General features: G+C 43.5%; 1 protein-coding gene across 12 annotated transcripts in view; it reads left to right on the top strand.

The window, feature by feature from the left end:
* Positions 1-3,587: 3,587 nt before the first annotated feature.
* NTRK2 (neurotrophic receptor tyrosine kinase 2) overlaps positions 3,588-22,335 on the top strand; it is a 373,842-nt gene continuing 355,094 nt past the window's right edge. For 3 of the 12 annotated variants that reach the window (XM_036855418.1, XM_036855419.1, XM_036855416.1), the window contains exons 1-3: positions 3,601-3,876; positions 4,770-4,984; positions 5,473-6,046. In XM_036855418.1, the coding sequence (XP_036711313.1) occupies positions 5,835-6,046 (212 nt within the window). In that variant the 5' untranslated portion in view covers positions 3,601-3,876; positions 4,770-4,984; positions 5,473-5,834. Of the gene's footprint in view, positions 3,877-4,360; positions 4,526-4,621; positions 5,063-5,116; positions 5,190-5,472; positions 6,047-22,335 lie in introns of those variants that run through there. The other 9 variants (XM_036855415.1, XM_036855409.1, XM_036855410.1 and 6 more) reach the window with 8 other exon arrangements.

Here is a 22,335-nt window from a genome sequence, read left to right as displayed (position 1 = left end):
TAAATTTCATTGATTGATTTTTAAATATTAAACTAAAATTCATTTGCTTGATCATGATGTTTTTGGATGTACGGTGTTTTGTTGGATTCAATTTGATGAAATTTTGTTTAGAATTTTAGCACTTATATTCATGAGGGATATTGCTTTGTTGTTTTCTTTTCTTGTAATGTCTTTGTCTGATTTTGGTATCAAGGCAATGCTGGGCTCACGGAATGAGTTGGAAAGTGTTCCTTCCTCTTCATTTTCCTGGTATATTTTGGTACTATTCATTTTCTGGTCTTATTTTTTCCTTAATTATTTTGTGGAATTCACCAGTGAAGCCATTTGGGCCTGGAGTTTTCTTATAGGAAGATTTTAAACTATAAATTTAACTTCTGAAATAGATACAGGACTATTCAGGTAACCTATTGCTTCTATAGTGAGCTTTGTTAGCTTTTATCTCTCATTTCATTTAAATTGTCAGCTTTATCTGCATAGCGTTGTTCACAATATTTTCTTATTATTCCTTTAATATCCATAGACTCTCCAGTGTTGTCATTTCTTTCATTCCTGTTATTGATAATTTAAGTCTTCTCTCTTTCATTCCTGGTCAGTCTGTCTAGAGGTTTATCAATTTTACTCATCTTCTCAAAGAATCAGCTTTTGGTTTCATAGATTTTCTCTCTTGTTTTTCTGTTTTTTGTTTTATTGCATTGTTTTCCATTCCTCTCTCCTGTTTACTTTGTGTTTAATTTGTTCTCCTTTTTCTGGTTTCTTAAGGTGGAAATTGAGGTCATTGGTTAGAGACCTTTCTTCTTTTCGGGCATTTAGTGCTATAGAATTCCTCCTAAATACCTGAAGATGCTTTAGTGGCATCCCATAAATTCTTTTTCTAAAAAATTTGTTTAACTTCTGCCTTTTTTTCCAGCTTTATTGAGCACAAATTCTGATATGTGGTATTTTCAATTTCCCTTCTGAATGTTTCTTTGACCCTGTTCCCTTTTATCTTTTCTTCCCCCCCCCTCAGGTAGTTTCATTACCTGCATGTACTAATCAGTACTTCACTGAATATTTAAGAGGGACCTTCTGCAGACCTCTGGGGTGCTCTCTCTCTACATCACTCTCTTCCCTGCTACTCTGTCCTTGTGAACTCTGCCCTCCTTGATTTCCCTGGACTCTCAGCTATATCTCGTTAACTCAGGGAGTTGGACTCTGTCTGGGTTCCCTCACCCTGAGCCACAGCCTTCATTGTCTTGTGTCCACTGTCCTGAAAATTGTTGTTTCAGGTGTTTTGTTCAGTGTGTTGCTGGTCTGATTGGGAGGTTAAATGTTCCCTATTACTCCATCTTAGTCAGAAGCAGAAACTGGCAGTATTTCTGTTTCTGTTTTAATAACCCAGTATTGAATGTAAAAATCAATTTATTGTGTTATTACAAGCACTAGAAAATGAAATGGTATAAAATAGAAAACAAAATATCATTGTATTCCATGCATTAAGAGAAAATAAGTTTTGTTTAGTGAAACTTTTTTTTAGTTACATGCATATGTGTATGTGTGCCTTGGATTGTGATATAAAAGGCATTTCTTTCTGTAGGCCATGGTGAAAATAGTTTGAGAAACATTGTTCCAGGTACATCATGGTCCAGTACAGGCAAGAGTCTGCAATACTTAGTCTCCATCTCTGCCTTGAAGAGTTCATATGATCTAGGGAAAATTATCTCTGTTTTATTTTGTCCACCTGAAAAATGTTCACTATCACCTACAAAGCCATGGTCTGAGAATCCATGATATCTCTGTGAAATACCTTGTAGGTCTTAAACTGAGATAGATTCATAATTCTATGGGTTGAGAAACAGTTACTGATTGCCCAGTATGTTTCAGGCACTGTGCAAGAAAATGTGAGGTACCAGCCTGAACCAGAGGGAAGCCTTCCCTGACCTAGTGCCAGAACATACCTGGCCACTAGAGAAGGCAGAAAGTCAGGCTTCAAGAAATGCTGTGAGTTTTCACAGCACAGGCACAGGGAAGATTGTGGAGACAGGAAGGAAGGTGTCCAGGAATGATCATTCAGATAGACTTGCAGGGTTAGAGGTTAAGAATGTGAGAATGTGGGGACCCCCTAGTGGTCCAGTGGTTAAGAATCTGCCTTCTTAGTTCCCCGACGTGGGCTCCATCCCTGGTCAGGGAATTAAGATCCCACATGTCCTGGGGCAACTAAGCCCACGTGCCACAACTAGAGAGAAGCCCAGCGAGCTGCAAGGAAGAGCTCGCTTCATTGCATGCGGCAATGAAGATCTGGCAGGTGCCAACTAAGAGCTGATGCAGACAAATAAACAAATAAATATTTTTTAAGAAAGAAAAAAAAAGTGAGAATGTGGATGGCCTGTTTGAGGAATCTCAACTTCAGTTTATTTCATTAAACACACACACATATATTTTAATACCTACTACATCCTTGAGATGTGTTAATGAAAAAATAAAGATCCTTGCTTTCATGCAGTTTACATTCTACTGGGAGAGATACAATAAATAGTAAATATGATAAGTAAATAATCTGTTAAAAGATGGTAAGTACTATAGAAGAAACAGGGCAGGAAGGGAAGGGTGATTAGAAGTGGGGCCGCCAGTTTTAATTTTAAGTGAGAGAAATTCAGTGGGGGCATATTTAGAATCTAAATATAATAGTATTATATATCTATTATAATACAAATTCTAAAAATATCCCAACATAATTAGAATCTTCTGGTTTGCACACCACTCTAAAACTGTCCTTTGGATGTTGCAGTTACAGTTTGCAGCCACTAGGGTGCAAATGGGCCATTTCTGGGAAAAAATGGGATGAGAGTGGAGGTGTGAGAGAGATGTGGGTATTTCTGCACACACTCTTCCCCCAGGTGTTCCGCAAGGGCAGCTCCATTAAGGACACTGGCAAGACAGGAGGAGGAGTGTTATGGTATGACCTGGACCAAGACAGTTTTGCCCTTGGCTTCCCTACTTTGGCACATCCTCACCCAGCAGGGGCCGAGCATAGAAATGAACTTCAGCCTGGCCATTCAGCATCCAATGCGTGTCACAGCCGAGTGATGGTGGAGAGAGGAAGGCCTACTGGCCTTGTCTTCCCGCCCTGAAACGAGATTTTTGGATGCTGCGCAAGGATTCCCGCTTACACTCAGCGCCCAGGGTCTGTACGAAAGCCCCACTAAATGCTTTTAGTTCCCTTGTAATATTTAAGGCGTTGCCGAGATCTGAGCATTCACTTTGACGTTCGGGGTTCTCGATCCTTCCCACCCCAAGCATCTTCGGACAGATTGGTGACTATTCTTATCTTTTGGATGAGATCCCATCCCATCGCCCTTTTTCGCGCGGAGGGTAGCCCGCCTTTTCCCGGGGTGGAAGCTAGGCGAGGACTGGAGAGCCGAGCTCGAGTCGGGCAGGGGCGCGCACGCGTCGGGCGCCGCCGGTGGCGCATCTGGAGCCAGAGCGCGCCCCCCGCGCAGTACCCGGCGCGGCCGCGGCAGTGGGTTGGTGCTCCCAAGTGTGCCGGGCGCTCTCTTCCCGCGCGGGGGCACCAGAGCCCTCGGAAGTGTGAGGCACTGCGGTGCATTTTCCCAGTTCCCTTTTAAATGACTGCGGAAAAACAGACTCTCCGAGCCGCAAATGGGAAGACGGATTCTCAGACAAGGCTTGCGAATGCCCCGCAGCCATCATTTAACTGCGCCCGCAGAGCAGTTACGGTTTGTCACCCGACCCTCCCGGATCGCTTCATTTGTCCCTAGTGAGATCCCGAGACTCTGCCCGCGCCGGGCTTCTCAGTAGCTGGATGTATGTCGTGCTCCGGGCAGCGCGGGCGCAGGGCACGCGTTCGCGCACACCCGCGCACACCCGAAAAGGCGCAAGGTACGGCAGGGGAGCAAGGGTTCTGGGTGCCCCGCGTGGGGGTGGGCATCGCGGGGAATGAAGCTAAGATCTGGGAATGGCTGCATCCTGCCAGGTTGAAGGATGAGAGAAAATGACGCGGCGCCACACATCGGACAGGCCAGGGTTGCTGCCGCGCATTTAGGGAACCCAATACGCGTCAGGCGCGCTCCCTTCCCCTCACATGTCTCTGTTTCCCGGGCCTGTGATGCCAAAAAACAGCAGGAAAAAGACCCACTTAGAGAGCTAGAGTTGCGTTTGGAGACTCCCCTTCCTCTGCCAAAGCACCAACAGGAAGACCCTCCAAAAACACCGATCCCCAAATAGATGGCCCGGAATGGGGGCGGTTATCCTTGGTTACCAATGCTGGACACGTTTTGGTGTTTACAATATTTATTTATTTTTAGGGTAGCTCGTCCTCCCTTTTAGGCAGGATGGGAAAGGAGAATGCAGCCGGGAGGGAGAAGGGAGGGAGGATTCCTATAATAAGAATCAGCGCATTTTTCAGAGCTGAACCGAGACCGGTTTCCATTTCAAAAAAGGACACGGCCTCTACTGCGTTATTAGAAGAGACCGTGGTGTGAATTAGGGACTGGGAGGCGTCAGAGCGGAGCAACGGTTCATCTCAGAGGTACCTGGATCTAAATGCACGCACACACATGCACACACAGGCGCGCGCGTCTATACGGCCGGGCTGTGTGCGGGTGTGCGCGTGTGTGAACTCCCACATGCTGCTGCTGTCTGCTTCTGGCCAGTGACACCGATGCCTCTCTCCTCTCCGCTCGCCCCCAGATTCCCCTCCTCTCCCTGTTGCTTTTGTCTGGAGGGTGTTATGGGTTTGTGTGTGTATGAGCGTGTGTGTTTTTGGATTTCAGACTAATTTTCTGGAGTTTCTGCCCCTGCTCTGCGTCAGCCCTCACGTCACTTCACCAGCAGTAGCAGAGGCGGCGGCGGCGGCGGCGGCTCCCGGAATTGGGTTGGAGCAGGAGCCTCGCTCGCTCCTTCGCTCGCGCTCTCCGAGCTCCGTGCCCAGCGGCAGGAGGAGCCCGGACCCAGGCGCCGCCGGCGGGCGGTAGGTGCCAGAGCCCGGGTGAGCAGCGCGGACAGTGCCCTCCGTCGTCTCGGCCCTCACAGTCCCCCCCCTGGGGCGGCCGCGGCGGCTCCCCAGGTGGGACGCGCCGCGCCACCTGCCCGCGCCCCCCGCGCCCAGGGGCCGTGGCGGATTCTGCAGCATCATTCGGGAGTCCCGTCGCGGAACCATCATCCCTGGCAGTCTTCGCGTCTCCCTTTAAAGGGTCCTACCCCTGGCCCGTGCCATGGAATCCTGTCGCGGGGACCCTTGCCCTATTTCCCCTCCCTCAACCTCAGGCTCAGGGAGAGAGTGAGCGCACTGGAGGCCCCGCGGCGACAGTGCCATCGAGGGGCCAGTTTATTCCTGGGGCCGGAGCTGGGCACTCATCCATCCACAGTCCCCGGCTGGGCTCGGGGTGGGGGTGACGCGAGCGCGGAGGGAGAGTACCCCAATTCGTGGTATATGGGGTCTTCAGCTCAGTCTTACGCGTGTCTGTTTGTCCTCAGCCCCGAGGTGCGTCCCGGATCCCAGCGCGAGTCTAGCCAGGAGCCTGCGCGCTAGAGCGTCCCGGGAGCGCCGCGGGCCGGTGCTCGGCTCGCCGGGCCATGCAGCGGCGGCCGCGGCGGAGCCCCGAGCGGCGGTAGCGCCCCCTGTGAGGAGGCCCGGGATGCCCCTGCCACTGTGAACGGTGCCGTCCGCCAGGACACGCTCAGCCCCGGACACGCGCGGCTCTGCACGCCTGAGACGAGCACCGAGAGGAGACAGCGGCGAGCGGGGCAAAGGCCACCCAGCACCGGCAGGGGAGGCCGGCCGGTGCCGCGCAGGGACACGTACTCAGTCTGACTCGGGCTGGTACTGGTGGCTAGGAATGTCGTCCTGGACGAGGTGGCATGGGCCCGCCATGGCGCGGCTCTGGGGCTTCTGCTGGCTGATCGTGGGCTTCTGGAGGGCCGCTCTTGCCTGTCCCACATCCTGCAAATGCAGCGCCTCTCGGATCTGGTGCAGCGACCCTTCTCCTGGCATCGTGGCATTTCCGAGGCTGGAGTCTTCCAGTGCAGACCCCGAGAACATCACCGAAATGTGAGTTGCAGGTGCTCTTCCTCCTTCCTCCTCTCCTGGCCTCTAGGGCCGGGGCTGGCCAGGCGGGTCCGTCCTGGGCATGAATGTTGTTTCAAGTCTGGGGAGAAGTCAGAGATGAGAGGTGCAGGGCTGGACCATCTGTCAGTTACCTGTTTCACTGCCTTGGGGCTGCTGACACGAGAAGTGTGACAATTTAAAATGGTCCAAATAATATATGTCTACTATATTATATTCCTATGCACTTTATATTTCAAAGCCCTGCTGGGTGTGCTTCAGGCTTTCCATATGCAATAACTTAGTTTTGGATATTTTTGTTTCATAAGGCGCTCTGTGTATATTGTGTTAGGAGAAGTTCCAGTAATATTTATGAGAAAGGAGGTTAAAATAATTAACTTTTGAAAAATCTGTTGAAGGAAGTTAGAGTCTCCCCCGCTTAGCTTCTTTCTCTGAGGTTTGGAGTTTACCAATTTCCCTTTTCATTTTATATATCAGATTTGGCTTAGGAGATTGCATCCAGAGATGGCCTTGAAAATGATCTGTAAGAGGAGAAGTTCTGAGAGTTGAAATGCACTGGGTCAAAAGAGAAAATGTGATCGTTGGAAGCCTAAAAGCCTGGTCTGATTTAATTTGGACTTGACTTCCCAGAGATATAATTTTGAGACCATTTGGATTATAAATCTTAATCGCCCATTGAATAGTTCCCCAGGACGAAGTTGGATGATAAAACAGTGTGTAATACTCTGGTGAATGCTGCCTTTAGCCTGGGACCCCTAGGTCCCTGGAAATGCTTGAGTTTGTCCTGGTCGAATGGAGAAGCAGAATTATGTATTTCTGTCCTCCTCTTCTGATGCCTTGTGACAAATCCATCACCAAGGAGGAATTCACCAGTCCTTTCTCCAACGTGCCCCTGTCCCCTCTATTAGAGATTCCCTGCCCGCCCCCCTCCAACCAGGGACTTTGCCATTTTATATGTTTCATTGACATGAGATTTTATTCATCCATATAGAGGATTATAAGGCCAAGTTTCTCCTGGTTTTCTTGAGGCTGTTTGACACCACGATAGGCAGCCCTGAAAGTAGGGCTTGGGCTGTGGCCTTCCGGTTGGCGAGTGCGCATGCATTTCCCCCCCCCACGGATAACGCCCGCCCTGGTTGTGCCAACGTAGTTGACCGAGACAACCTGTTTTTTAATGTAAGTAAGAGACCTTCCCAGTCTCTGTTGTTTGTTCTGCCGGTGATGCTCGTGTTAGAAGGCTCAGGCAGAAGGCAATGACAACAGAACCGAGCAGAAACGTGCCGGCGCAGCAGTGCTGAGATGTGCCGGGAGCAGCCAACTGTCAGGCTGGCTCTGGGATGCTCGGATGGCAATCGTTTTGGCAAGGAGAGCAGAGGCAGGGCTGGAGAGGAAGGGTGGGTAGGGCCCCGACTGCGCTGGCCCTGGCTTGGGCTGGTGGAAGCGCGCCAGGCTGGTCAAAGTGTCCGTGGCCCTTTGTCAGGATTTGTGTCTTTTTCATGAGATGGGGTGTCAGTAGTCAGATGGAGGAAGCCATATGGAATTCAGAGCCCTTCAGACTATTTTGAGGCCGTGGGGAGTGTCTGTATACAGTTAGATGTTGTTTTCTTTTGTGATTGTTTATAAATTCTGTATTAGGTGATAGATACATAATGAAGGAGGAAAACTAGGGCTTATTTTTTTTCATTTTAGTGCTTTTTAAGGCCATAATTGGAGGAAAAATAAAACTCTTTAAATTTAAGAAATATTATTTTACGCCTTAGTGGTCTTAGCTGCCTGATGTATATGAAATTAACAGACTTGAGTAGAGCTTTCATGTATTAGCTCTTACAATTTTTGTTGCTTTTTTATCTGATGGCAGGTTCCTATTTTCAGGCCTAATTTTTTTTTTTTTTTTACATTTACCAAAGCATTTGTCACAGTTATCCATTTAATAATGGCTAATCATAACTCCTAATTTCTACTCATTTTCTTCTTTTGATTTGAAAATCCACTGAGATTGATAGAACGGAGAGGTGTGTAGGCTAAGTGTTCATGATGGAGAATTAGGTTAGAAACATGAGTCAGGCTGATAGGGGTAAGCTCTGAGAAAAAGTACTTTTGTCTGCTCATTCCCTCAGCTTTATTTGAGCCTGGGCAGTTTGTGTCCCAGTGTCTTTATCTGTAAAATGTATTGAAATCCTTGTTTGGAAAGCACTTTGTATAATTATTTTGAATTTTGCTGCTTTGATATCAAAGTGACATCAGTGGTAGGGCTTGTTTCACTCTCATCCTTATATGACACCATCTGTGCTGTCTTTCTTACATAGTAATATTTGCTTAAACAGCTTTTAAATTCTCGGCCAGTGGATACCAGCTGCAGTTGAAACCAAATTACACTTTTTTTTTTTTAACTTTGTTATTAGACCCAATGGTATTCCTAAAATAACCTGTTTTAAAGTTCTAGTTTAATGGAGTTTAGCTGAAATTATATGTTTCTGTCTTTTTAAAATAGGACCAATGTAACTAAATAAACCGTGATTAGAACTTGCTGAAACAACAGTTTACCCTATCATTTAAAAATAGTAAATCTTTTAATATCTATATCTTGGGGGGAAAGCACAACCATTGTGCCTTTTAAGGTGCAGAGAGAGCCTGTGGTAGAACATTTTAAAAATATATGTACGGACTAATTAAGGGAGAGGATTTTATTTTTTGATTCTATATGCGTATTTTAAGCCATGCTGACATTTCGTTTTCAGTCACTGTTTGAACCTATTTTATTAAAAATCTCCCCTTCACAGTATCTGTCTCATACTCTTTACCCACTAATGTGGCCCCTGTCTAGATCTATATCTGTCTATAGATACACATCACAGCTGCCTAACATCACACTGCCAGTATGTGCCAGCTTCTGTTATTTGGAGATGGTTACACCAAAACAGTGCTAAGTTAAATTTACAAACAATACTATTGTCACATATAAATGGGATTCAAGAGTAAAGTCTGTGGTTGGAGTTATGTAACCAGACCTTTAAGTCTCAGAATGTGGCAAAATGCTTTGCAAAGGACAAGTTCTGTCTCACCTAGTGGTAAAAGGTATGGTTGAAATGTAAAATAGGTCATGGATTTTTAAAAATTGTGGTCAGAAACACATGACATAAAGTCTGCCATATCAGAAGTGTTAAGTATATTCACATAGTTGTGAAAGGGCATTTTTATATTGCCCATATTTTATGAAGACCAGCAATGACCTTTTATTTCTAATTTTCTTCGGTGACATTTGCTGATTTTGGATTAATATTTGGAGATCAGTCTAATATTTTTCCTCTTAGTACAACATAAATAGAAATTTTAGCTTCTGCTGCCAGAGCCTCTGTATGCAATTTATTGTTGGCTTGGTTAAGCAGCTGTAATGTTATGTCATTAACCCATTGATTTTGGCTCTCTCACCTTAGTAAGCTTTTCCACGGCAATTAATTGTACTAAAAAAAATTCTGGACCCATTATAAGGATTCAGTGAAAGGCATCAGATTTTATTACTCTGATATTACTTCTCAGCCCCTCCATTGGGGCTTCTAGAACCTTGAATTGTGCTTTACATGCATTTAAGAACCACAGACTAAGTTTTGAGTGTGGTTGCATAAGCCACACTGGACTTATTAATAAATAAGGTGGTCTTATTTACATCATTCATTATTCAATACAACTTGCAAGCTGGAGTTGAAAGCATGTTGTCTTCCTGGTGAAGGTATTTACAGAATTCAGCTCAGCACAACCATTTGAAATCTTCTTAGTTTCATACCTTCTATCTCTACATCGAGGAGGTTTTTATTACATTGAGTAAAACAACTGAAAGATCCCCTGACCTTCTGACCCTACTTTCTTCCACCACCCCCTTTCCATCACCTCTCATTGACTATACAGGAAAATGTGTTTGATTTTTTTTTCTTCTCCGAAAAGTGATATTTCCTTATGGGAATTCGGAGCACTAGAGTTAAGAGAAGAGCCTGGGTTATATGCTATTAGAAGCAAGTAATGGGAAGTTGAGATGATGTGGTCATAGCTCTCCAGCACTGTGTTTAGTTCTGTTTAAGATCTTTCACTGTTTCTATCCCATAAACCTCTGTTTGTGTTGTTTCAATATTCCCTTGTAAAGACATTTTCTAAGCTGAAAAGTTGGCTGAGCAGCTGAGAGTTGAGGTCTCTTTCTCCCCAAGAACATTCTGTATGATTTCTTTGACTATCTCTAGGTCATAGGTCTATAAAACCTAGAGTTTTTGTTTAGCTGGGGAAAGGGAATTGAATTTCTTTTCTTTTTCTGTGTTAGGTTTCTTTTTCTTCTTTTCTTTCTTTCTCTTTCTTTCTTTCTTTCTCCCTTGCTTCCTTCCTTCCTTTCCTTTTTTTTTTTTAACCTTTGGTACCAAGCAAGTGCCTCCTGTTTTAACTCATTGCTCATCTTCCCTGTTAGGAAGAGAAACATTATCAAGCCATTACTGAATATCATACCCTGACATTATCCCTCCAACTAACTTTACCACTTCTCTAGAGACCTTCTTATAGGTTCAAAAACTGTAGGGTAGAATGTGGCATTGAACCTGCTGCTCCTTAGAGCAATACCAGTTTTTGGTTCTTCTTAGTGTTTACAAATCAATTGGATGATTTGGGGGAGTGGTTATTTAGACAGGGCGATTTTTTTCTCCTTTGATGTGTGTGAGAGAAAGAAAGGGATAGAAAAAACCTGAGCCTTGTTAATAGTTGATTGATCATTGTCATAATCTATTTGGGCTAAGTCTTTAAAACACAAATCTCATTACCCAGGTGGCAGAGATCTGAGCTCTGCAGTGGCCTGATAATTTTAGCTCCATATTTGATTTTATTTTTATTTTTATTTTTTTAACATCTTTATTGGAGTATAATTGCTTTACAACGGTGTGTTTCTGCTTTATAACAAAGTGAATCAGCTATATATATACATATATCCCCATATCTCCTCCCTCTTGCGTCTCCCTCCCACCCTCCCTATCCCACCCCTCTAGGTGGTCACAAAGCACCGAGCTGGTCTCCCTGTGCTATGCAGCTGCTTCCCACTAGATACCTATTTTACATTTGGTAGTGTATATATGTCCATGCCACTCTCTCACTTCGTCCCAGCTTACCCTTCCCCCTCCCTGTGTCCAGATCCCACATAATCAGGATGCCTTCTCACCACTCACTTTGCTCTCTGGGCTGTCCAAAGGACTGGGAAGTCGTAAATATTCATCTCAGAGATGAAGGAGTGAATGAATGCATGTGTTTGTTCTAAAGCTGGGAAGAAAAATAATGCATAGGTACTAAGCTTACATATTTCCAAAGAACCCCATATGTTATAGAAAGCTGGAGTCAGGAGTTACCTGATCTTGAAACAGCTCCTTAATATCTCTGGGCCTGAGCTTGTCAGATGTAAACCTAGGGCTTTGGATTCCATGCTCTGATCCTGAAGCTCTGCAAAGCTTTGGTTCAGGAGAAAGTGCAGTTTATACATCAGCTATCAAGTAATAGTGGTGCTGTGTGCTCAGAGCCCAGCAGTGAGAGAATCTGAGGACTTTTAGTGTCATCATGTCCTATGTGCATGTTTTCAGTGTCTGCTCTGAATTCTCCAAGCCATCCATGTCTTTCTAAAAAATTTTATTTTTAAAGACGCAGACGTAGAGAATGGACTTGAGGACATGGGGAGGGGGAAGGGTAAGCTGGGATGAAGTGGGAGAGTAGCATTGACATATATACACTGCCAAATATAAAACAGATAGCTAGTGGGAAGCACAGGCAGTTCAGCTCGGTGCTTTGTGACCACCTAGAGTGGTGGGATAGGGAGGGTGGGAGGGAGACGCAAGAGGGAGGGGATATGAGCATATATGTATACATATAGCTGATTCAGTTTGTTATAAAGCAGAAACTGACACAACATGATAAAGCAATTATACTCCAATAAAGATGTTAAAAAATTTTTATTTTTGATGATTTTTATTGGAATATAGTTGATTTACAATGTTGTGTTAGTTTCAGGTGTACAGAAAAGTGAATCTGTTATACATATACATATATCCATCCACTTTTTTTTTTAAGATTCTTTTCCCATATAGGTTATTTCAGAGTACATCCGTGTCTTTTTAAATGTGAGCTGCTCAGAAGACTCGTGGCATGTTAGTGCTGGGCTGATGAGACCAAGGTCACAGGGTCACTTAAAATCAGAATCACGGAAGGAAAAGGGGCCTTAGAAATGCTCTGCTCCAACCTCCTCCGCATGAACAAGGGGCAGTGAAGAGAGTCGCTTTTAAGGCCACGGTGCATTAAAGACATCGTGGGGCCTAGAAGCTTCCTCCTGGCATCCTGAAGTGCCAAGGCCCTCACTTTAGGATGCCTCCCCTCTGTTCTGTGTCCTTGGACTGACTTGAACTCACCATCTGAGAAGCACCAGAGATGTGAAGACAACCTTGGTCTGGCTAAGTCCACGTGAACCCGTCTCCACTGGAGACAAAGCAGTTAAAAAGTTTATGAGCTACTGATCCCAGAACAATGACTTGATCTTTACATGGGAAGAAATACAGTTTTTTTGTTTACTTTACTGTGAGTGTGTTTGTTTGTTTTAATTTTAAGTCTTCCTCTTCTGTAAGTAATGCATACACAAAAGTCAGGCTACAGAGAAAAGCCTTCATGAGTTGGCTGCAGTGAGGGACGCTGACCTTGCACCTGCTGGACCATCTTGGTAGGTTGGGATAGGAGGGAGGGCAGAGCGGACAGAACAGAATGGAGGCTGGTGCCCTGGAGTCCTCGCCACAGTCAGGGGTGGTTATGTACGTGGAGGAACCCGCAGCCCTGTGTACGAAGTCCGTCTTAGCTCCCAAGAAAGCCCTGTGGCCAGAGAGTACTATTCTTTCCAGCCTTCTCTTTTCCCCTGACTTCTCACTGCCCCAAGATTGATGACTGAGCCAGTGAGCAAGCTTAAGGGGTGTGGACTCACATTCAGAATTCATTCTGCTACCATTTTGTATGTTGTACGCGGCCTGCACTAAGGCTTTTCCAGTTATGAGCACACGTCTGAGACATACACAGTACCTCTGGTTTCACGCAGGGCTTCTCCCCAAGGGGCCTGGAAAGCACTTTACAGACATCTGCTTATTTAGGTTTAAAACCTCGCTCTGAAGTAGGTGGGAAGGTCCTGACAGCCTCGGACAGACTGTCAGGTTGATTGGCTTGCCCAGGGCTCTCTGGTCAAGCGGAGAATAATTCAGGAGAGAATTTTATCCAGTGTCTCGCTTCGGGCTTTGTCTGCTCAGCCCCACCTGCCCAAATTTCGCCTTGAGAGTACAAGCAATTTTAGGAGGAGTAGATATTCAAATAAATGTTCACAAGTTAAACAGCATGGCAGTGGGAAGGAGGTGGACTGAGGTTTCATCCATGTCTTTTCCCTTCTACCATCACCTCCTCCTTTGTAACCTGTTATACTATTAAAAGATAAATGATTTGTAGGTCCTTGGGAATATGGCATCTTCTAGTATAGGGTAAAAATTTTAATAATCACACATCATTTACAGTTCCCTTTTTTACTGCAAAGAATGACCTATTGCTATCTAGTACCCCACCCTTTCCTGTAATCTTCATATCCCAATAATTTCTTGGACAGACAGACACACCCCCTAGAATTCTATTTATGTGTGTACCATGTGTCTATGAATATATACATATACGTATAAAACTCTACTAGATGTGGTCCTTTCAGACTTAATTATCTTGAATTGTACAATTTTTCTGACAATTTAGGATTTACTTCCTTAAACCATCCAGACTTTAAAAAAAATTGAGATGTAATTGACTTGCAACACTACATTAGTTTCAGGCATGCAACATAATGATTCAATATTTGCATATTTTGCAAAATGATCACCACAGTAAATCTAGTTAACATCCATCAGCACACATAGTTACCACATTTTTTTTTCGTGTGATGCGAATTTTGAAGATCTACTCTCTTAGCAAGTTTCAAATATATAATACAGTCTTGTTGATTATAGTCACCATGCTGTACATTACATCCCCACCCAGACTTTTTAAAAATTTGTTTTAATCATTCTGCATTTCTCTCGGTGAGGACCTGACAGGAGGTCTTCTCTGGGTGAAATATGTGAGCTTTAGAGCAGCGAGTCCGTTAGCCGACCTGGCTACTCAGAAACCCATGTGTCTGTGCTCCTTGATCAGTCCTCAACAGAAACAAAAATTTTATTTCAGTGAAGTATTTTTGAACAGTTCTACAATAGTGTCATTTAAACCAAAAGACATTAAAATTTTGCTTTTCGACCTCTGAAATATGGTGCAATTTAAAAGGTGGGCTCTTCTAAACTCTAATCTTTGTCTGTCATAAAAGTTGTTTCTGCTTCATGTGCCCTGGAGTTCCCTGCTGTGAGGTGGTACAGGGGTCTGGGCCCAAATTCTCTGACTGTGGCTCGCAGTGGGGACAGCTCACTTCCCTTCTTGAGCCTGGGCTTACTTACCATTCAGTGTGTGTGTGCGCGGGGCCGGGGAGTGGTGGGCCAGAGAGCTTGACACGATGGCCGCTAAGTTCTCTGGCAAGGCATGATAGAAAAACAAGCACCTCTCTCCAAACAGCTCAACCAACCCGAACCACATACCCTTTTTGGTCTGCTTTCAGCTTTACTTCACAGCCCCTCTGCTGTCACCCTGAACTCAGAGTGTCACGGGAGATTTTGCTTCTGGCGTGTTGTCCGTGCACTCTAGGTTTGGCCTTTTCCCTCTGTGACCCTTCAGTCTCCTTCCTCTGTTTCTGGTGATGTTTCTTATCCCCCTCCCCGCTGCCCCCAATGCGCACACACAGACACAGACACACACACACACACACACGCTCAGGCAGGTGCTTGACTGCAAAGCCCCTTTCATGGATTGTGAAGAAATCTTGGGTTACAGGACCTGTGGGTCATCACCATGGTTCCACCTGAACCTGGCCTGCTAAGGTTAATGTAGGCAGAGAGGCAGCAGCGTAAAGGAACCTGGTGTAACTGAAGGGGACCTGGATGGGGAGATGGGAGTGGGGGTTCATACCCACACTCTCACGGCATCAGAACCTGGGATCCTGGGTGAGCCGTTTCATCTCACCAGCCAGTCCCCTAATCCTGAAACTGAAGGTTGGGATTCAGATGGGCACTAATTTCTGAAAGGTTCTGTGGTTCTGAGTCAGTCAGCCGTGGGCACCAGTGTTTCCTTTCCTGTCCTGGAATTCGCCCTTGCCTCCTCCCCCGGGCCAGCGCAGAGCTTGCTCCAGTCCTCTTGGTGGCTGAAACAGCAGAGTTCTCTCAGTGAGTTTCTCTAAGTCCACCTCTGCAGCTCAGGTCAGATGGCTTTGCAGGTTACCTGCTCCCTGCCAACCTGGGTGGCGGTGCTCCTAAGGTTTCCCACTCATTGAAACAAACATTTTTTTGATAGTTTTCTTAACGTCTACTCTCTACCTGCACTTTTAGGTAATTGCATCAGCTAATCCCTATGTTCACATCTGATCAGAACACCCGCCACTCTGGCGTGCCCTGACCTTTTCAGCCCACTCTTGGTCCATTCCTGTGGGTGGTGCTCCGGAGGGATCTCTTACTGGCTTGCCTCTCTTCCAGTCTCCATGTTCTATGACCCCCCACAGCAGGAATGTGCACTGAAATCAAATCTCATCTTTCTGCCCCCATCAACTTTTCCTTTCCTTCTGGCTGGAATATGTTTCCCGATTGTCATTTGGGCTGCCTGCCATCTAATTCAAACTTCATGCAAACATTAGTTCAGTTCAACTAGTGTTTATTGAGGACATTGGTGATGCTACAGACAAATAAAGTACTTTATGGAAGCAAGAAGCCCCTGAGTAGTTTATATCTAGTGGGAGAGACAGATCTAATTTTAATATAATGTGATAAGGACAGTCAGTGCACATGAGGCTAAAACCCACATTTATATGGTGATTGTTTCAGCTTCAGCCGGACACGGGGCCAATCACAAAGGGCGCTCCCTTTCAAATGTGCATACTTTACCCTGTTAATAGTGGGAGCCTTAGACATGTAGACTGGATGTGAGCAGTTCCCATTTCTACTTCCTATGATGGCAGTAACCCAGCTGAGTTTGGTTATTTTTTCTCTGTCAATATTTGTGATGTTCTCGTGGCCTCATCCACTTATATTCCATTTGAACAAACTGCCTGTATCTGAAACTAACCTTTTCCTTCCAGTAGACGGGGAGGGCTGGAGCACCTTTGGCTGAAACTAATCACTCCACCTCTATTACAGATCCCATCCCCTTAAACTTTTCTCTGTTGATGACTTTCCTTCTCTCATCTGTATTTTCAGTCTCTTTCTCTTGTCAACATCAGAATTTAAGCAGGACCAGGTCCCTTCCTTCTTAGAAAAGTTTTCCTTTAGCTCTGTCCCCTCTCCTTCCATTTCCCTTTAGTCTCGGCCCTTTCCTCTCTCCCTTCCAATCCTGATCTTAGAAGACTGGGCTGTATTCGTTGTGTCTATTTCCTCCCCTCCCAATCCAGTCTCAGCCTACTGCTTCATCAAACTTGCTCTCCACTGCCATCTCCAAAGACCTTCACAGGACTAAATCCAAGGCGTATTTCTCTGTCCTCTTATTTGCTTCTTAGCAGAACTTGGCCTCATTTCTCACTCTCCCTGAAGAATCCTTTTTCTTTGGCCTTGGTGTCAATGAACTTTCCTTGTTTTCTCCCTATCCCTCTGGCTAGGGAGAGTCTTCTTACTTAAGGGCTTCCTTTTCTCTGCTTCCCTCCTAAAAATTGATGTCTCTTTGGCTTCTTTCCTAGGGCTGCTTCTTTTCCTGGGATATGTCATCCTCACCTATGACTTCTGTTGCTTTCTGCATGCTGCTTATGTCCTAATAATCGTCCCCATCAACTATCAGGGATGACCTTTGGGTCATCTGCCTACTGAACATCCCTCTTGAATATGTCATAGTGCATCACGCTCGACATTTCCAAGTTAAATCATCATGGTCACCCCAAACCATCTCCAGTGTTCCCTATCTTAATGGATGGCACCACTGCCCACTTGGTCAAAAGGTTTTGCATGTCCCAAACCTTGGCTCCTCCCTCCCTTTAACCCCTGTATTCACTCAATTATCAAGTCTTGCCAATTCACTTCTCTAAATATTTCTTAAATTTGTCCAATTCTTTTTATCTCTACTGCCCACATTCATTTGCTCGTTTATTCTTTCTTCCAACAGATATTAACTGGGATCTGCTCTGTGTCATGCTAAGTACTTGGGATCTGGTCGAAAGAAAGACTGACCTGGTTTCTTCTCCTTACCAAGCTTGCAGTCTGGGAGGGGAAATGAACATCAAATAAGTACTTACATAACCAAAAAGTTAACTCATTCCACTGTCATTTTTGCCTACAATGCTGCAACGGCTTCCTACATGGCATCCTGGTCTCCAGTCTTGCGCCCTCTCTATCCATATACCTACCACGCTGTGCTAGAGTGGTCTTTCTAAAATGCTGATCTTATGTCACTGCTTCTAATTGCCCCATGGCTCCCCATGTCTCTTAAAATAAAGTCCAAAGTTTTTTTTTTGTTTGTTTTGTTTTTTTTCAGGTTAAAACAAAACCAAACCAAACCAGATTGTCAGTATATCGCTATATAGCAAAGCATGTAACTATCACATAGACCCGAATAAATAGATCAACATAACAGTTGCTTTCTACACTAGCAGATCTATAATAGAGAACAAATTATAACTGGAAGCTTGCTTGGTGATCTTGGAATTAGAGCAAGGGCACTTAATTCTGCATTTAAAATGTTAAATGGCATTAAGCTAAGCTTGCCTGAGGCATCCATCTCCATAATGGGAGAGCCTTCACAAAAGGGAATGCAGAACTTGAAGTACTTTGGCCCAGACCTGTGTCCCCTGGATCGACACTCCTTTCTCTCTCCTTCATTCACTGCCAGGCACCAATTCTGATTGACACATTCTTTCTTTAGAAAGGTTAGTGCCTTTAGCCAAGACTTGCTCAAGCCTGGGAGCCTTTCTGAGTCTTTAAAGTGATTTTGCACATTTTTTCTTTGAAATGCATTAACTTTATTGTATGGAATTTTATTAGTAATTAGTTTTTTAAAAAAGTAATATTTGAATGTGATAAGAGATATGATCAGTATAAAGAAGTGTATCATGAGAAGTTAACCTCCAACCTGCTAATCCCTCAGCCTCTCTCTCCAGTAGAAACTTTGATTTTAGTTTGTGTGTCTGCTTCTAGAAACAGTCTACTCGTAACATGAGTATGTGAGTATGTATATATATATATATATATATATATATATATATATATATATATATATATATATAAAATTTGTATGCAAATGAGGGGCATGCTATAGTGTTCTACATCTTGGTGTTTTTTTTTACTTAACAGCGTATCTTAAAAATGTTTCTGTATCTACATATGTACTCAAACCTTATTTTTTTTTTCACAGCCACACAGTACCCATTGAATGAATAGTTTTTATTTAACTAACCTCCAGTTGAACAACCTTGTGCTCAAGTTCTTGCACACGTGCATGATTTTCCTAGAATTTGAATTGCAGTGACATTTGCAAGACACTTGTGATTTGATAGATATTGCCAAGTTGTCTGGCAAAAAGATCACACCATTTTATTCTCCCACCCAAACTGGAAGCACCTCTTTTTCTACAGCCAAGCCAATACTGTTTGTTATCAAACCTCTTGACCTTTGTCAATCATATTCTTGGGAAATAGCATCTCATCATTGTTTTATTTCACAGTTCTGTAATTATGATCTAGGTTAAAAATCCTTTTATATATATGTAAGCCATCTGTATTTCTTTTCCTGTGAACTATGTATCCCTTAACTATTTTCTTTTTCTATTGGTTTGGTGACCTTTTCAAAAAATTGATTCCTAAAATCTATTTAACAATAAGAAAATTTATGCTTTGTCTAATGTTTTGCTTGTCTTCTGATGTTGATTATAGTTCTTTTTTTGGTAACGCAGAATTAAATGTTTTTGTAGTAAAATTTGTTTTTTCCTTATGGCTTCTGTATTGTAAATGTGGCTAAAAAGAGTCTTCCCTTCTATAAGAGATTAAAATAAGTCTCCTATATTTTCTTCTGTTACCTTTACTATTTCATGCTTCTGTATTTAAAGCTTTGCTCTATCTGGATTTTTAAAATATAAGGAGTGAAGTAGCAAAAAAAATTGTTTTATATTCTTTCAAGAGAGCTAATCAGCCCATCAGGTCTCTTGACACCATTGATTATATAATTAGAACTTTCCCTCACTAATTTAAAATAACAATTTGATTAAGTATGAAGATCATCTTTGTATTTTGGCCTATTTTGACATCTGTCCTCTTCTGTTAATCAGTTTGTCTGTTTACATGCTAGCACTAAACTTTTTATCTCCTGAAGTTTCGTATACATATATATAAATTTTTTCTACTTGAAGTATTAGCCTTACTCATCAATGACTTTCAGAATTTTCAAGAGTATTCTTGCATGATAATTTTTTCCATATGAATTTTAGGAACTACTTGCCTAGCTCCCCCCACATGATATGGATGTTTGAAATTAGGGTAACGTTATATTTATATATTAAAAACTCACAATTTCTTAACAAGTCTTAAAAGCCCTGCATCCTCAAATTCAAACCCATTTCTCTAGCCTCATTTTTTGCCTCTCCCTTTCTTTAATACGATGATGCAGCCTCCTTGAGTTTTAAATTCCCCTGTGGAGCTCTATTCTCCCAGGCTTCACACTGGCTGTCCTCTCTGCCTGGAACACCATTTTCATGGCTTCTGCCTCTGGCTAACTTCCTCTGCCTCTCCACCTCTGGGCTACGTGTCTCTTCCGTGTGTTCTTATAGCCCCCTACCCAGTGTTTCCCAATCCCACCATAGGTCACTTAGTATTGTAAATGCGCACCCGAGTACCTGTGTCTACACCCCCTTAGAATATAAACTGCATGAATTTAGGCCGGGACCATGTGGATCTTGTTTACTGCTGTTCCCCAGCACAATGTCCTAGATCTCCATGTTATACACAGACACAAGGATATATGCATGTGTATTCCCCTCCCCCTACAAATCTATCATTTAGAATTCCAAATTAGAGTATTTATAGGTTGTTCTTTGGGCTGTCAAAGTGTACATTTCTAGACATGACTTTTATAAAGTCATCAGGTTAAGATGTTTGTTTAAATAAATAACCTTTATGGAATTAAGTAGCACAATGTTGGTTCATGCACAATAAGAAATCAATTCATCGTAGAGACAGTATAGCTGGAAAGGAAGAAAGGCAAAGCTTTGATGAGGCAGGCTGATTATGTATCCAACAGGAAGGAGAGACAGGGAAGAGATGGAGGGTGAATGTAAGCAGACGAAGAGAGATGCAGAACAGGCCAGCTCAAAAACAAGGTAAATCCAGGGAAGAAGAATCATTCCAGGGACATCCGATCTCCAACAAACAGATGGGTCTAATGGGGAAGATTTGTGCCTTTTCTGTTGTGTAATAGCTAATAATGCATATCCCTGTGGATCAATTCCAGTTTTCCCTGCGACTGCATTTATGGTGCTTCACTTAAAAAGCGATTCTGGAGGGAGGAGATATGGGGATATATGTTTATGTATAGCTGATTCATTTTGCTATACAGCAGAAACTAACACATCATTGTAAAGCAATAATACTCCGATAAAGATGTTTAAAAAAAAATAAAAAAATAAAGTGCAGGCGAGCAGGACAGGATAAAAAAAGAAAAGCGATTCTGGTGTGAGATTTCAGATGTGATTTATCCTTCTTGTAGTATGGATGGTAGAGGCTGTTCATTTTTCTTAAAGAACTGCAGACATCAGGAGTAAAAACAGTGTGTCAAGTTCAGTTTAATGAAGCATCTGATGCATATACTGTTGCACCTTTACAATCAAGCTGCATTGGACTGATCCTATAATGTTTCATGGGACTTCCTTTATATTTATAATAATTGACATTATCAGGCATCTTAGAAATTTCAATAGTTGTTTGCAAAACTGATCATAAAACAACTGATAGACATACGAGATTGGAAGGCTTTTAAAAATAGAGTGGGGGGCTTCCCTGGTGGCGCAGTGGTTGAGAATCTGCCTGCCTAATGCAGGGGGCGCGGGTTCGAGCCCTGGTCTGGGAAGATCCCACATGCCGCGGAGTAGCTGGGCCGGTGAGCCACAACTACTGAGCCTGCGCGTCTGGAGCCTGTGCTCCGCAAGGAGAGAGGCCCCGATAGTGAGAGGCCCGCGCATCGCGATGAAGAGTGGCCCCCGCTTGCCGCAACTAGAGAAAGCCCTCGCACAGAAGCGAAGACCCAACACAGCCAAAAATAAATAATAAATAAATTAAAAAATAAAAAAGACTAAGTTATGCCTTAAGCCCCCAAATAGCAAAACAGTTAAAAAAAAATAGAGAGAGAGTGGGGAAGTATATAGGTGAACAGATTGTGTTGAATAATCCAAAAAGATAATTTTCCTTTGAGATAAATAACATCCATTTATTTATGTTTACACAATGCAGTATGTTCATAATCTGCATACAAATGAAAATAGTTTAGACTCCATGTGTATTTTGAAATTTAAACTTAAAAAGGAATGGGTATTATGGAACCAGCATATAATGTTTAATTCTTATGAGAAAAGTCTTATTTTTGGTTGAGTTGTTGGCTCTCACGGTAAGCCTAGGTGGCCCTCTGGGGCTTAACTTCTTTGCCATCTCATTAATTTTTTCAGGGAATTGCTCTCTCACCAAAATAAAAAAGTGTTTTCTGGAGCTTAACTGCCTGGAGCCTTGAAGGCACTACTGAGCCTTTTATTTACCCCAGCCTACCCTAGAGTCCACTCTTCATGACTCTCCTTTCATTGTAGTTTATATCTATACATGTACAGTTCAGAGTGCCATAGACATTCTCTTGACAAAGTCATCTTTTCGCTCAGATAGCTGAAATGGAGGACAGGAATCGACTGTTTATACATGCATGGATTGATTGCTTGATTGATCCATTCATTCATTCATCTAGTCAATTAGTTAACCAACAAATATACTGTGAATATGTCCTCCCATCAGGTGGTTTTCTGGGTCCTGGGTAGTAAGACTTAGGCCAGCTTCTCTCATTTATATGGCCTGTTGTAGGGTCTCCAGTCAGATCATTGTCCTACACATTTGAACTCCATCAACAGCACTACAGACAGCAGCCTTGGACCCCCCGACCCCAAACACACACACACAC

Source organism: Balaenoptera musculus, chromosome 6, assembly GCF_009873245.2.
Source record: "Balaenoptera musculus isolate JJ_BM4_2016_0621 chromosome 6, mBalMus1.pri.v3, whole genome shotgun sequence".
NCBI lineage: Eukaryota > Metazoa > Chordata > Mammalia > Artiodactyla > Balaenopteridae > Balaenoptera > Balaenoptera musculus.
Note: the sequence above shows the minus strand (reverse complement) of the source record. Positions and strands in the feature narration are given on the sequence as shown.